The sequence below is a fragment of the Astatotilapia calliptera genome, chromosome 20 (genome assembly GCF_964374335.1).
Source record: "Astatotilapia calliptera chromosome 20, fAstCal68.1, whole genome shotgun sequence".
Taxonomy (NCBI): Eukaryota; Metazoa; Chordata; class Actinopteri; order Cichliformes; family Cichlidae; genus Astatotilapia; species Astatotilapia calliptera.
Genome location: NC_137441.1, coordinates 24,700,290 through 24,713,724, shown reverse-complemented (window position 1 = coordinate 24,713,724; position 13,435 = coordinate 24,700,290). Strand labels below are relative to the sequence as shown.

The 13,435-nt window shown below is 39.5% G+C and overlaps 2 protein-coding genes across 2 annotated transcripts; both read left to right on the top strand.

Moving 5' to 3' along the window:
- Positions 1–1,125: 1,125 nt before the first annotated feature.
- LOC145423144 (uncharacterized) lies at positions 1,126–4,465 on the top strand. Its single transcript, XM_080295337.1, has 3 exons — positions 1,126–1,521; positions 2,533–2,796; positions 3,842–4,465. Exons 1-3 carry the CDS (start codon positions 1,458–1,460, stop codon positions 4,111–4,113), a joined length of 600 nt encoding a protein of 199 aa, XP_080151463.1. The 5' UTR covers positions 1,126–1,457; the 3' UTR covers positions 4,114–4,465.
- Positions 4,466–5,039: 574 nt separating this feature from the next.
- Positions 5,040–9,417, top strand: LOC145423134 (uncharacterized). Its single transcript, XM_080295316.1, has 2 exons — positions 5,040–5,414; positions 6,460–9,417. The coding sequence occupies exons 1-2, from the start codon at positions 5,081–5,083 to the stop codon at positions 8,334–8,336; spliced, it is 2,211 nt and encodes a 736-aa protein (XP_080151442.1). The 5' UTR covers positions 5,040–5,080; the 3' UTR covers positions 8,337–9,417.
- The last annotated feature ends 4,018 nt before the right edge of the window (positions 9,418–13,435 follow it).

Below are 13,435 nucleotides of genomic sequence, written 5' to 3'. Positions count from 1 at the left end.
GTAAGCTGATATGTCAAACGCCATCAACCCCCAAAGAAGAAGGGAGGAGGACAGCACTACTGTGGTAGTGGAGCAGTGTGTTTGCAGACATAGCTGCTGCTGAAGAAGCGGACTGAACCTAGAGAAGAGACAGAAGCTAAAGTATTGATCCCGTCAAGTTAGTGTGGATCTGATACCAATATTAACATCTGTGTCACTTCTATTGATGCTTGTATTGATCCGCCCAGTCTCAGTTGAAGCAGCAATGAGTTCAGTACAGTATCTGAGAGAGTTCATCAAGGAGAGACTAACTGCTGTTTATGAAGAAATCTTCTCAGAGGTTCAAAAAACCATCATCCAGTATGAGGAGGAGATCAACCGTCTACGCAGACAGGATATCAACCGGAAACCTGACAGAAACTCACACATCATAGGTATGGACATGTTTTTAACAATGTGCTGTTGAAGCTGAGATTCTTCAGTATGATTAGCTTTACTAGAATATGTTAAACTGGGTATCCTTTGCTCATCCCAATCGGTCGCAGCAGATGGCCCGGCCCCTCCCTGAGCCTGGTTCTGCCGGCGGTTTCTTCCTGTTAAAAGGGAGTTTTTCCTTCCTACTGTCGCCAAAGTGCTCACTCAAAGGGGGTCATATGATTGTTGGGTTTTTCTCTGTATTTGTTATTGTAGAATCCACTGTACAATATAAAGTGCCTTGAGGCGACTGTTGTTGTGATTTGGCGCTATATAAATAAATAAATTGAATTTATCAGTGCTGTAGTTCAATGTTCAGTGATGGACTATGTTGAACTGGTGCAGGTCGATGGTCACTGATAGGTTAGGTTTTAATACATTTTAATTCATTTATTTATTTCAATTTTTTCTCTAACAGATTCCAATGTTGAGTACATCAGGCATTAGTGTTTTAGATCATCTGTAAACACTGAGATTGTGCAGTAAAATATAGTTAGATGTCAGTGGAATACACATTTAACAAGTTGTTAACAGCCTTCTCTGAAGTTGAAGTGAAGTTTCATTTAAAAAAGGATTTTACACACTGTAACAGGGCAGCCCTTAGCGGCTGGAAACACAGTGAGACAGACCAAGGCAAGTGTAGTGGAACAAAGTATTTATTTGCTGTATGGCTCTCCTTACAACAATTAACTTGTCGAGCTTCTGCACAGCACAAAAAAAAATCCACCCTCTAATGACAACTGGCAGCCTTAAATATGTTCAGCTGTCACAGACTTAACCATTATTCCACTCTCAGGTCAATTCTTAAATCCCAACCTTCCACCACAGTACACAATATATCAATAAGAATAAATAAATACATAAATACATTTTCACATTTACATATTAATAAATATTTCACACTTTAATGTTACCCCAAACCCAATATTATAAAAACCCAGAAACCCAAGCACAAAAAGATTCACCACACTCTCTTTACCAATGGTCTCTCCCGGAACCTTTAAATGGTGTCTGGACCCCAGGGGAAACATTTGCCCAAACACCTTGAAGAAGACACAGGCAAGAAAGGTGAGTAATCATTAACTTACAAACACTTATTTGCACCACTTTTATCCCTAGATTTCACACACACATTTGCCTTAGTTTTCCTTATTGGTAAACCTTAATCACAATCTCAATCACCATTCTTCTCTCCTGACAGACAACCACCACATTCCTTGACGAGGAACAGCTGTGCAGGATCTGAAACAAGGCCACCAACTGACCCTAAAATTCCCAATAAATAGTCAACAAATATTTAAACTTCTTGTGTGCAAATCCATGCTTAAAGTGCAATGCTCATAAATTGCTTGATAAGGTGCTTTTAATAAAGTGAAAGGTGTGCTCTAAAGTGCTATACAGACAATACAATATAAATAAATACAGTAAGGGAGTCCTCTTCCTTACACACACTGATGTTTTCATGGTGGTCACATTGCATTTTAGTTTGGTGAACTTTGTGTCTTTGCTCACAGTGAGGATCCTTGCTGTGAGTGTGCACAACTATTTCCCTGAGCGTGCGTGTGCGTGGGGCTCGTAATGGGTCATATGATAGGCTGATCACCATTTCTTGGTTTTTGATTCATGCTTTTAAAAATATTAGTTTTTATATCACTGTTATGTTCCCCTGAGGGGTCTAGGTGGTGAGGGGGAAGTAACAAAAAGTGTCCGGGTGAGGAAAAAGAGTTAAGGAGGCAAACGGGTTAAATTAAACAGTTTTATTAAAGTAGCTCAACTAAAAGAGCCGCTATCACCATTTAAGAAAACAAACAAAACTCAGGCGTTGGTCAATAAAGTAAAACATAAGCCAAAAAGAAAGAGCAGCTCACTAGCTGCAAACCACAATAACACAGCTCACTAGCGGCAAACACCACAAACTCTCAGCTCACTAGCTGTAACCACTCACATGGCACTCTGGCCCAGAGCTCACCTTCAGGAGGAGGCCCTGCTAGGGCCGTAACAATCACTAAATATAAAAAATATATAGTTTTTGTATCACACAATAGTGATTATTGTTCTTGTGTTTCTTTATTCCTCAAGACCTCCCAAAACAACATGACTGTAAGGAAGAGGAGGATCTGGATGAGCAGCAGGTCTGTAACCAGGAGAGGAACTCCAGTCTGGACCAAGAGGACCCAGAGACTCCGCAGATTAAAGAGGAAAAGGAGGAACTTGGCAGCAGTCAGAAGGGAGAGCAGCTTGGGCTGAAGCAGGAGGCTGAAGGCATTATTGTCTGGACTGATAAAAAGCAGCTCAGACTGCTGGAGACCATCTGGAAACCTGTGATAAAGTTACACAGAATAGGTATGTAAAACTATGTTGATTTAATAAAAGTGAATATAACTCACAGACAGCTCAGTGGACCAGTGGTTAGCACTGTTGCCTCACAGCAACAAGGTCCTGAGTTTGACTCTACCAAGTAGCCAAGCCTTTCTGTGTGGAGTTTGCATGTTCTCCCCTTGTTCACTATCCAGAGACATACGAACAGCCGGGTTAGGTTAGTTGGTGATTTTAAATTGCTCATAGGTGTGAATATGAGTGTGAATAGTTGTCTGTGTTTCTGTGTTGACCCTCCGACAGACTGATGAACTGTCAGAGAATTGAAGGTCAAAAAGTAATAAGCAACATGAATGAATCTCTTCAGCCTGATTTTCTGTTCTTTATTTAAACACATTTCCACCATTGACCTGTGCAAAACGGTGAAAATTAGTACGTAAAAATTCACCAGAATGAAAGACGTGAAACATCTGGGTTTCAAATTTCCACTCACTGGTCAGACCAAATCTACACAGAGACACAAAGTCAACAACACAAGTTTCATTTTGTTCTGTTATCAGTTTAAGTTAAAGAATTATGTTTCCTCTGCAGCATGGAAATGGTAAATTTGAACAGTTTACAGGTCTGGGTAATATGAATAAATATTTCTATTCTGTTTTGGAAAATATGGAATTCAGAGTTTCTAAAGTTAAATTTGTTAGACAAGAAGAGTGTTTTCATCCCATTTCAAGCACAGCCAAAACGGTTACTACTGTGTAAGAGAGCTCTTCCCCAGCATGCCTTCTTGTAACTGCGGCCAATTCAGACATCCACATTCATTTAACAAAAAACAACATCTATTTATTTTATATATCAAAGACATAAGAAGCTGAACTTTGAAATTTGCTAATAAGAGTGTCAGAACTAAACATTTGCATCAGTGCCCAAATAATTTGTCCCGTTTGTAGACTTTAATTTTAGTGGTATATGTGAGCAACAGGCTCACTATGTAGAGACCTGCTAATGGTTCAGACCAGTAAATATTTTCTCAAATGTTTGTTTTACTATCATCTTTTCCCCTTTGTGCATTCAGATGCCCTACAGCAGCATGCTTTTGAGGAAGAGGAGGTTCTTACAGACCAGCAGGTCTGTAACCAGGAGAGGAACTCCAGTCTGGACCAAGAGGACCCAGAGACTCCGCAGATTAAAGAGGAAAAGGAGGAACTTGGCAGCAGTCAGAAGGGAGAGCAGCTTGGGCTGAAGCAGGAGGCTGAAGGCATTATTGTCTGGACTGATAAAAAGCAGCTCAGACTGCTGGAGACCATCTGGAAACCTGTGATAAAGTTACACAGAATAGGTATGTAAAACTATGTTGATTTAATAAAAGTGAATATAACTCACAGACAGCTCAGTGGACCAGTGGTTAGCACTGTTGCCTCACAGCAACAAGGTCCTGAGTTTGACTCTACCAAGTAGCCAAGCCTTTCTGTGTGGAGTTTGCATGTTCTCCCCTTGTTCACTATCCAGAGACATACGAACAGCCGGGTTAGGTTAGTTGGTGATTTTAAATTGCTCATAGGTGTGAATATGAGTGTGAATAGTTGTCTGTGTTTCTGTGTTGACCCTCCGACAGACTGATGAACTGTCAGAGAATTGAAGGTCAAAAAGTAATAAGCAACATGAATGAATCTCTTCAGCCTGATTTTCTGTTCTTTATTTAAACACATTTCCACCATTGACCTGTGCAAAACGGTGAAAATTAGTACGTAAAAATTCACCAGAATGAAAGACGTGAAACATCTGGGTTTCAAATTTCCACTCACTGGTCAGACAAAATCTACACAGAGACACAAAGTCAACAACACAAGTTTCATTTTGTTCTGTTATCAGTTTAAGTTAAAGAATTATGTTTCCTCTGCAACATGGAAATGGTAAATTTGAACAGTTTACAGGTCTGGGTAATATGAATAAATATTTCTATTCTGTTTTGGAAAATATGGAATTCAGAGTTTCTAAAGTTAAATTTGTTAGACAAGAAGAGTGTTTTCATGGCATTTCAAGCACAGCCAAAACGGTTACTACTGTGTAAGAGAGCTCTTCCCCAGCATGCCTTCTTGTAACTGCGGCCAATTCAGACATCCACATTCATTTAACAAAAAACAACATCTATTTATTTTATATATCAAAGACATAAGAAGCTGAACTTTGAAATTTGCTAATAAGAGTGTCAGAACTAAACATTTGCATCAGTGCCCAAATAATTTGTCCCGTTTGTAGACTTTAATTTTAGTGGTATATGTGAGCAACAGGCTCACTATGTAGAGACCTGCTAATGGTTCAGACCAGTAAATATTTTCTCAAATGTTTGTTTTACTATCATCTTTTCCCCTTTGTGCATTCAGATGCCCTACAGCAGCATGCTTTTGAGGAAGAGGAGGTTCTTACAGACCAGCAGGTCTGTAACCAGGAGAGGAACTCCAGCCTGGACCAAGAGGACCCAGAGACTCCGCAGATTAAAGAGGAAAAGGAGGAACTTGGCAGCAGTCAGAAGGGAGAGCAGCTTGGGCTGAAGCAGGAGGCTGAAGGCATTATTGTCTGGACTGATAAAAAGCAGCTCAGACTGCTGGAGACCATCTGGAAACCTGTGATAAAGTTACACAGAATAGGTATGTAAAACTATGTTGATTTAATAAAAGTGAATATAACTCACAGACAGCTCAGTGGACCAGTGGTTAGCACTGTTGCCTCACAGCAACAAGGTCCTGAGTTTGACTCTACCAAGTAGCCAAGCCTTTCTGTGTGGAGTTTGCATGTTCTCCCTTTGTTCACTATCCAGAGACATACGAACAGCCGGGTTAGGTTAGTTGGTGATTTTAAATTGCTCATAGGTGTGAATATGAGTGTGAATAGTTGTCTGTGTTTCTGTGTTGACCCTCCGACAGACTGATGAACTGTCAGAGAATTGAAGGTCAAAAAGTAATAAGCAACATGAATGAATCTCTTCAGCCTGATTTTCTGTTCTTTATTTAAACACATTTCCACCATTAACCTGTGCAAAACGGTGAAAATTAGTACGTAAAAATTCACCAGAATGAAAGACGTGAAACATCTGGGTTTCAAATTTCCACTCACTGGTCAGACAAAATCTACACAGAGACACAAAGTCAACAACACAAGTTTCATTTTGTTCTGTTATCAGTTTAAGTTAAAGAATTATGTTTCCTCTGCAACATGGAAATGGTAAATTTGAACAGTTTACAGGTCTGGGTAATATGAATAAATATTTCTATTCTGTTTTGGAAAATATGGAATTCAGAGTTTCTAAAGTTAAATTTGTTAGACAAGAAGAGTGTTTTCATGGCATTTCAAGCACAGCCAAAACGGTTACTACTGTGTAAGAGAGCTCTTCCCCAGCATGCCTTCTTGTAACTGCGGCCAATTCAGACATCCACATTCATTTAACAAAAAACAACATCTATTTATTTTATATATCAAAGACATAAGAAGCTGAACTTTGAAATTTGCTAATAAGAGTGTCAGAACTAAACATTTGCATCAGTGCCCAAATAATTTGTCCCGTTTGTAGACTTTAATTTTAGTGGTATATGTGAGCAACAGGCTCACTATGTAGAGACCTGCTAATGGTTCAGACCAGTAAATATTTTCTCAAATGTTTGTTTTACTATCATCTTTTCCCCTTTGTGCATTCAGATGCCCTACAGCAGCATGCTTTTGAGGAAGAGGAGGTTCTTACAGACCAGCAGGTCTGTAACCAGGAGAGGAACTCCAGTCTGAACCAGGAGAAACCAGAGAATCCACAGATTAAAGAGGAAAAGGAGGAACTTGGCAGCAGTCAGAAGGGAGAGCAGCTTGGGCTGAAGCAGGAGGCTGATACCTTCATGGTGACACCCGCTTATGAGGAAAGTGCCTACAGTAAACCAGAACCAAACAGTGAGCAGCTCCTTTCTCACAGCTCTCCTGAAGCAGAGACCCGAGATAATGAAAAAAGTCAGCATGTGGTCTCAGGAACTACTAGAAATACAGAGCTGAATGAGAGACGTCACAGTCAAAGAGTAGACAACCTTCCTGTGTCATCGAGTAAAAGTAGAACGGACACAAAGAACAAGTCTATACAATGTGAAGTGTGTGGAAAAACTTTACAGGATGAATACAATATGATTACACATCTAAGAGTTCACACAGGTGAAAAGCCGTATTCCTGTAGCACCTGTGGGAAAAGATTTGCTGACTTATCAACATTCAAAAAACACAAGAGAATTCACAAAGGTGAGAAGCCGTATTCTTGTGGCACCTGTGGGAAAACATTTGCTACTTCATTAGAAGTCAAAAAACATACGAGAATTCACACAGGTGAGAAGCCGTATTCCTGTAGCACCTGTGGGAAAAGATTTGCTGCCTCATCAACATTCAAAACACACATGAGAGTTCACACAGGTGAGAAGCCGTACCCTTGTGGTACCTGTGGGAAAAGTTTTGCTGACTTATCAACATTCAAAACACACATGAGAATTCACACAGGTGAGAAGCCATATTCTTGTAGCACCTGTGAGAAAAGATTTGCTTCCTCATCAACATTCAAAAGACACAATAGAATTCACACAGGTGAGAAGCCGTATTCTTGTAGCACCTGTGAGAAAAGATTTGCTTCCTCATCAACATTCAAAAAACACATGAGAATTCACACAGGTGAAAAGCCGTATTCTTGTAGCACCTGTGAGAAAAGATTTGCTTCCTCATCAACATTCAAAAAACACATGAGAATTCACACAGGTGAAAAGCCGTATTCTTGTAGCACCTGTGGGAAAACATTTGCTACTTCATTAGAAGTCAAAACACACACGAGAATTCACACAGGTGAGAAGCCGTATTCCTGTAGCACCTGTGGGAAAAGATTTGCTACCTCATCAACATTCAAAACACACATGAGAGTTCACACAGGTGAGAAGCCGTACCCTTGTAGTACCTGTGGGAAAAGATTTGCTACCTTATCAAAGGTCAAAACACACATGAGAATTCACACAGGTGAGAAGCCGTATTCCTGTAGCACCTGTGGGAAAAGATTTACTGACTTATCAACATTGAAAAAACACAAGAGAATTCACACAGGTGAGAAACCGTATTCTTGTAGCACTTGTGGGAAAAGTTTTGCTGACTTATCAACATTCAAAACACACATGAGAATTCACACAGGTGAGAAGCCATATTCTTGTAGCACCTGTGAGAAAAGATTTGCTTCCTCATCAACATTCAAAAGACACATGAGAATTCACACAGGTGAGAAGCCGTATTCTTGTAGCACCTGTGAGAAAAGATTTGCTTCCTCATCAACATTCAAAAGACACATGAGAATTCACACAGGTGAAAAGCCGTATTCTTGTAGCACCTGTGAGAAAAGATTTGCTACCTCATCAACATTCAAAACACACATGAGAATTCACACAGGTGAAAAGCCGCATTCTTGTAGCACCTCTGAGAAAAGATTTGCTACCTCATCAACATTCAAAACACACTATCTCCCCTTCTCTGAAGATAACCGTATTGTGAAGAAGCAGCATAGCTTGAACTAAGTTGTCACATGCAACGTGGGGTTTTTTCTTTCCTTTTTTTTTTTTTTTTTCTTTTTCTTTCCTGCTTCCTCTCTCGGCCACATTGTTTATGCTGCGGTTGACAGGACAACCAACTGCTGGACATCCAGGAGGATGTTAAAATTCAACATATCTCTCCTGACAGCTTGTAACGTTGCAGAAAGGAGACTTTTGTGTTTTTTCAATGTGTTGGTGACTGCATAAAACACAAGTTAAGAGAATAAAAGGATATGGTTTAGCTAGCAATCATTTTTGCAAGCTATAATTTTATAGTTAGCTAATTTAGTTGGCTAATTTACCAGCCACATAAGCCCTGGGAGTTTTTGTGTTTCAATAACATTAAAATCAAATGAAGGTTCCTCCATTATTCAAATTCCTACTGATGCTAAATAAAGTTGACCCTGATGGATAAATTCCATGGCTGTTCCCTTTCATGAGTGAGTGATATTGGTTTTTGGTGTCTTCTCCCTGTCGTATGATGAGGGTAGAGCTGTACATTTTAGTTAGAACATGGTTTATCATATTTAGGTTGAAACTAACTTGCTAAATTCATGTGAACTTCTAACTCCACTGAACTTGGTGAAGTCCTTATTGTAACACCTCTGAGAACAGCTGCACATTGAAAGACCGTTTTTAACTCTCAGAGGTGCCTCAGTTGCTTTGACTGTGGGGACTGAAGGAGCATCTGGATCTGGAAACTTCAAACAACATCAAACAAACAACTTCAGACAGGACAACAAATCTTTCAGCCAGATATTGCCCCTTGGTAGCATAAGAAAGAATGCAGCTTTAAGACACTTCTGTGTCAGCTTCACTATTAAAAACCTAAAACACATCCATCTTTAATACGATCTATTATTGTTACCGATATAACGTCTGAAGCAAGAGAATCACTTACATTTTAAATGAAGCAAATGTGAAAATCAACCATAAATTAAATTATATAATAAAACAGTATCTAAAAAGAGCTTCTTGCATTATTTTAATAGTCAAGATCAGCGCCTCTTAAAACTTAGAAAGAAAAATCTAAGACCAAACCACATCAACACAGACAAATTCAGCGTTTATTCTGATCTCAGTGCAGCTCCTACAAGCAAATATAACGTTTTCAATCCAGCTGCTGATTAAACTGAATAAAACTTGTCATAATAAAACTTTTTGCAAAGCACTTGACAGCAGTCAGACACTTTTCTTTTTCCCTGCCATGTTTTCTTTACAGCCCAGGTTTTACTGCTCAGGAAAAACAACTCTAAGGGGAAGCCTTTGTTACTCAGTGAGAAGTCAAGACTAGGGTTATTTTTTAAGCTCATTTAAAATACCTGCTGTACAGGCTATAAAAAAATGTACATTTATGATCACTATATCAACAAACATGCACAGAAATACACAATAAAAACATAACACTCAATAAAACAGCTGAAACAGCTAAAGCTGAAAGCCAGTCAGAGTAAACTGATTTCTAACAGAGTCTTAAAATGATCAGACACCTGTTATGTTAATCGGGGAGGTTATCCTAAAGATTAGTGGCAGCCACCAAAAAGACTCTGCCACCATGTTCACGAGATACTAGACATATTTCTTTGGCTGAATGTGATTGTGCTGCTGATTTTTGCTGGATGTTTCACAGATGTGCTGAGCAGGCTCACTTTGACTTAAGCTACCACTGTACTGATTCTTTGGTAAGTGTTGTGTTTCCAGGTGCTGAATTGTACTATATGCTGTTTAGCCAACAGAAAGCTGAATTTCATTTAAAATACACTTAATGACAAAAGATACTTGACTGTTGATTTGGTTTACCATTAATAATCCTGGAAGTTAGACGACCTCTGAAAGGTGGACTAGCTTTAGATGAAAACCACACTCAGGTCTCTCCACTTATGCTTATTTTTAACAGTGGACGTCTTTCAGGATCTTTCTCCACCAACCAACATGGAATCTACTGCCTTCATCAGATGCTGCTCTCCGCATAGTTTCATTTGCCTTTCATGATAAAAGTGACCACTCCATGAGAACCATGAAATACTCTTCAGCGTGTGACACAAATTTCCCTCTTGAATTCACAATGTGTAGTTTCATAAGCATTATATGTCTAAATGATGCAACACAGATACTCATTTTTTCTTGAGCCACAAGCATGTCTGCAAGAAAAATGTCATCTTACCTTTCTCTCGTTGAGCAGGCATTTCAACTCTACTAAGTTAGGAAAATAAGTGAAAAAGACCAAACAATTGATCCAGGGCAGGCAAAGGCTCTTCCATGCTCACGAACAAGAGAGTGTAAGGTGAAGATAAGGGTTATTTGAAATCAGCAAAGCTTCCAGAAGAGCTTGTGGAAGATAGACTGAGAGAGAAAGAAAGGAGAATAATTTCTGATCATTCTTTTTCATGTCCACAGGCCTCAACATCCAGGGAGAAACCCATGACAGCACGGAGGACTCATGCACGGCCCTGAAGCTTTACAGGAAGTTCCTGGAACTGTTTCAGGAAGGAGAGAATCATTACGGGACGAAGGTCTGACACAGTCTGACTTACACTTCAGCTGCCATCTTGTTTTTAAAAATGGCTGCCCTCCAGGAAAAGTAACATACCTGTATTTAGTCAAAGGAGCTTGCAAAGAAAAGCGTCTGGACTTCTTTAAGTTGCTTGAAGACGTTTCACCTCTCATCCGAGAAGCTTCTTCAGTTCTAAGGTCAAATGGTGGAGAGTCCCAGATATAAACCTAGTGGGACTAACCCCCCACAGAGGGACAAAAGGACCCCCTGATGATCCTCTAAATGCCTGAGCCAAGGTGTGAAACTGGGTGTGGGTCCCAATCAGCCAGAGTTTCGGGTGAGTTCATTGTGAAACCTGGCCCCACCTTATCATGCGAATTCCTGAGATCAGATGGCCCAGGATGTGAGTGGGTGTTGGATATTCACAGACGTGGACTACAGCTTTCTTGGCTGCTGCCTCAAAGCACATTGTGCGCTTTCTATCTTGCGTGCTGCACATTATCGTTTATTATTTAGTAAGTACTGATATCTACTGCTAGCTAGTTTATTGTGATGGTGCTTTTTTTTTTATTATGTTGCTCTTTGTTGTTTGCTTTCTCTTCTGTTTTTTTTCTCCATACAGGTGACCCAGGTGTTTTTTTTTTTGTTTGTTTGGTTTTTTTTTTTCTTTCTTCCCCCCGTCTCTTCTCCCCTTTGGTTTTCTTTCTCTCCCTCTCTTTCTTTCATTCTTTCTCCCTGTCCTATCCCCCAGTCATGTCTGTCCCTTTTGTAGCAACTGAAAATAAAATAAATTCATAATTATAATAAAGGTCAATCAAATGGACCAATATGGCAAGGCCATGATGATCCACTTGGTAAAATAAATCTGCTTGGCATCTTTCTTAAGGCCAATTAAGACAACAATTCTGATGGCTATAGATCCAAACGGGACAAAAAATAAATAAATAAATAAAAAAGGATGTGAGTGGGCGTTAACGCATCTGGGAAGGGATCTCAAAACTGGATTATAGATGGCAGAGAGTTGGTGTCGTAAACCCCCGCCTCTGTTCAAAGATGGTCGCTCACAGTGGACATAGATGGCTTCTTTCACTCCTCTTTCAAACCATCTGTCCTCTCTGTCCAAACTGTGAACATTGGCATCCTCGAAAGAGTGTCCTTTATCCTTAAGATGCAGATGGACTGCTGAGTCTTGTCCTGTGGAGGTGGCTCTTCTATGTTGTGCCATGCGCTTGTGAAGTGGCTGTTTGGTCTCTCCAATGAAGAGGTCTCGGCATTCCTCGTTGCACTGTACAGCATACACCACATTGTACACTCATATGTTTTGGCGTTTTGTCTTTCGGGTGAACCAGTTTTTGTCTGAGCGTGTTGCTGGGTCTGAAATGCACCAGGATGTCATGCTTGGAGAAAACTCTCCTGAGTTTTTCTGATACACCGGCTACAACGTCTTTGTGATGGACCGAGCAGTGAAGGAAACTTAGGCACAGGTTAAAGTCCAAAAAAATATTTTTTATTTAACCCAAAAAACATAATTGGTTAACTCATGCAAAAAGAATCAAAATCTTGGGCCCATAAAAGAGGTCAAACTAACAAAACTCTACTCAAAGTTAACAACACAACTGATAACTCAAACAAACTGACCTAACTTAATGAGACAAAGGGGAAACTTAAATAGTGGCTGATCAGCCCACAAAAACAGGAAAAGGGGTAAAACACACAAAACCTAACTAAACCAAACATAATGAACTCCAATTCCCCCCCCCCCCCCCCCCCCCATGGTCCTGAGTTATGGCGTGAACCAATTTGTAGCCTTCCTTTAAAGCTCGCTCTGCCCCTTTTCCACCTCTTGGCTCCTTAATCAAGGGACTGGAACAGCTGCAACTAAGGTAACTCAGAAAACAAAAGATTAATCATACATAACAGTGTAAACTAAAATGTGTGCACTTATTTTAGAATGCAGCGTTATGTGGATATATTAATTAACTAAACCAAAACCAGTTATTTATTGTCCTGTAAATAAATTCCTATATTTAAAGAAAGAAATGTGAATGCAATGTTATTTATAAGCCTCTACACTAACATGGTGGGTATTACCACTGTGTGGCTGTAAGTGCAGCCATCACAGTCTTCAAGTAACTTAAAGAAGTCCAGACGCTTTTCTTTGCAAGCTCCTTTGACTACGATGACCTGGATGACTGAGAACCTTCACAGACATACCTGTATTTAGTTTGTTTGCACAACCAAAAAGCAAAAACTCAGAAGACCTTTAAGACCTTTAAATAATGCATATTTAGGACCTCTGAAATTCAACATCCTCTAGTGTCTCAAAAAATGTTTTCCTTGCTGCTTTAACACAGCCTCACCTGTGATCTGATAAATGTTAAGATTCAGTTCAACCTTTGTCCCATTTATCCACATTATATTTCATAGATATGCACAATAAAACAAATTGTTTTTATTAAACAGACAAATTTTATACATAGTACATATAATTTGCAAATTGACAGAAATCCATGAGAATTAATTGTCAAAGTTGCCATTAAAGTCAAGCATCAATCTTTGCTCATATTTTTGTTATTGTACTTTTATGTTT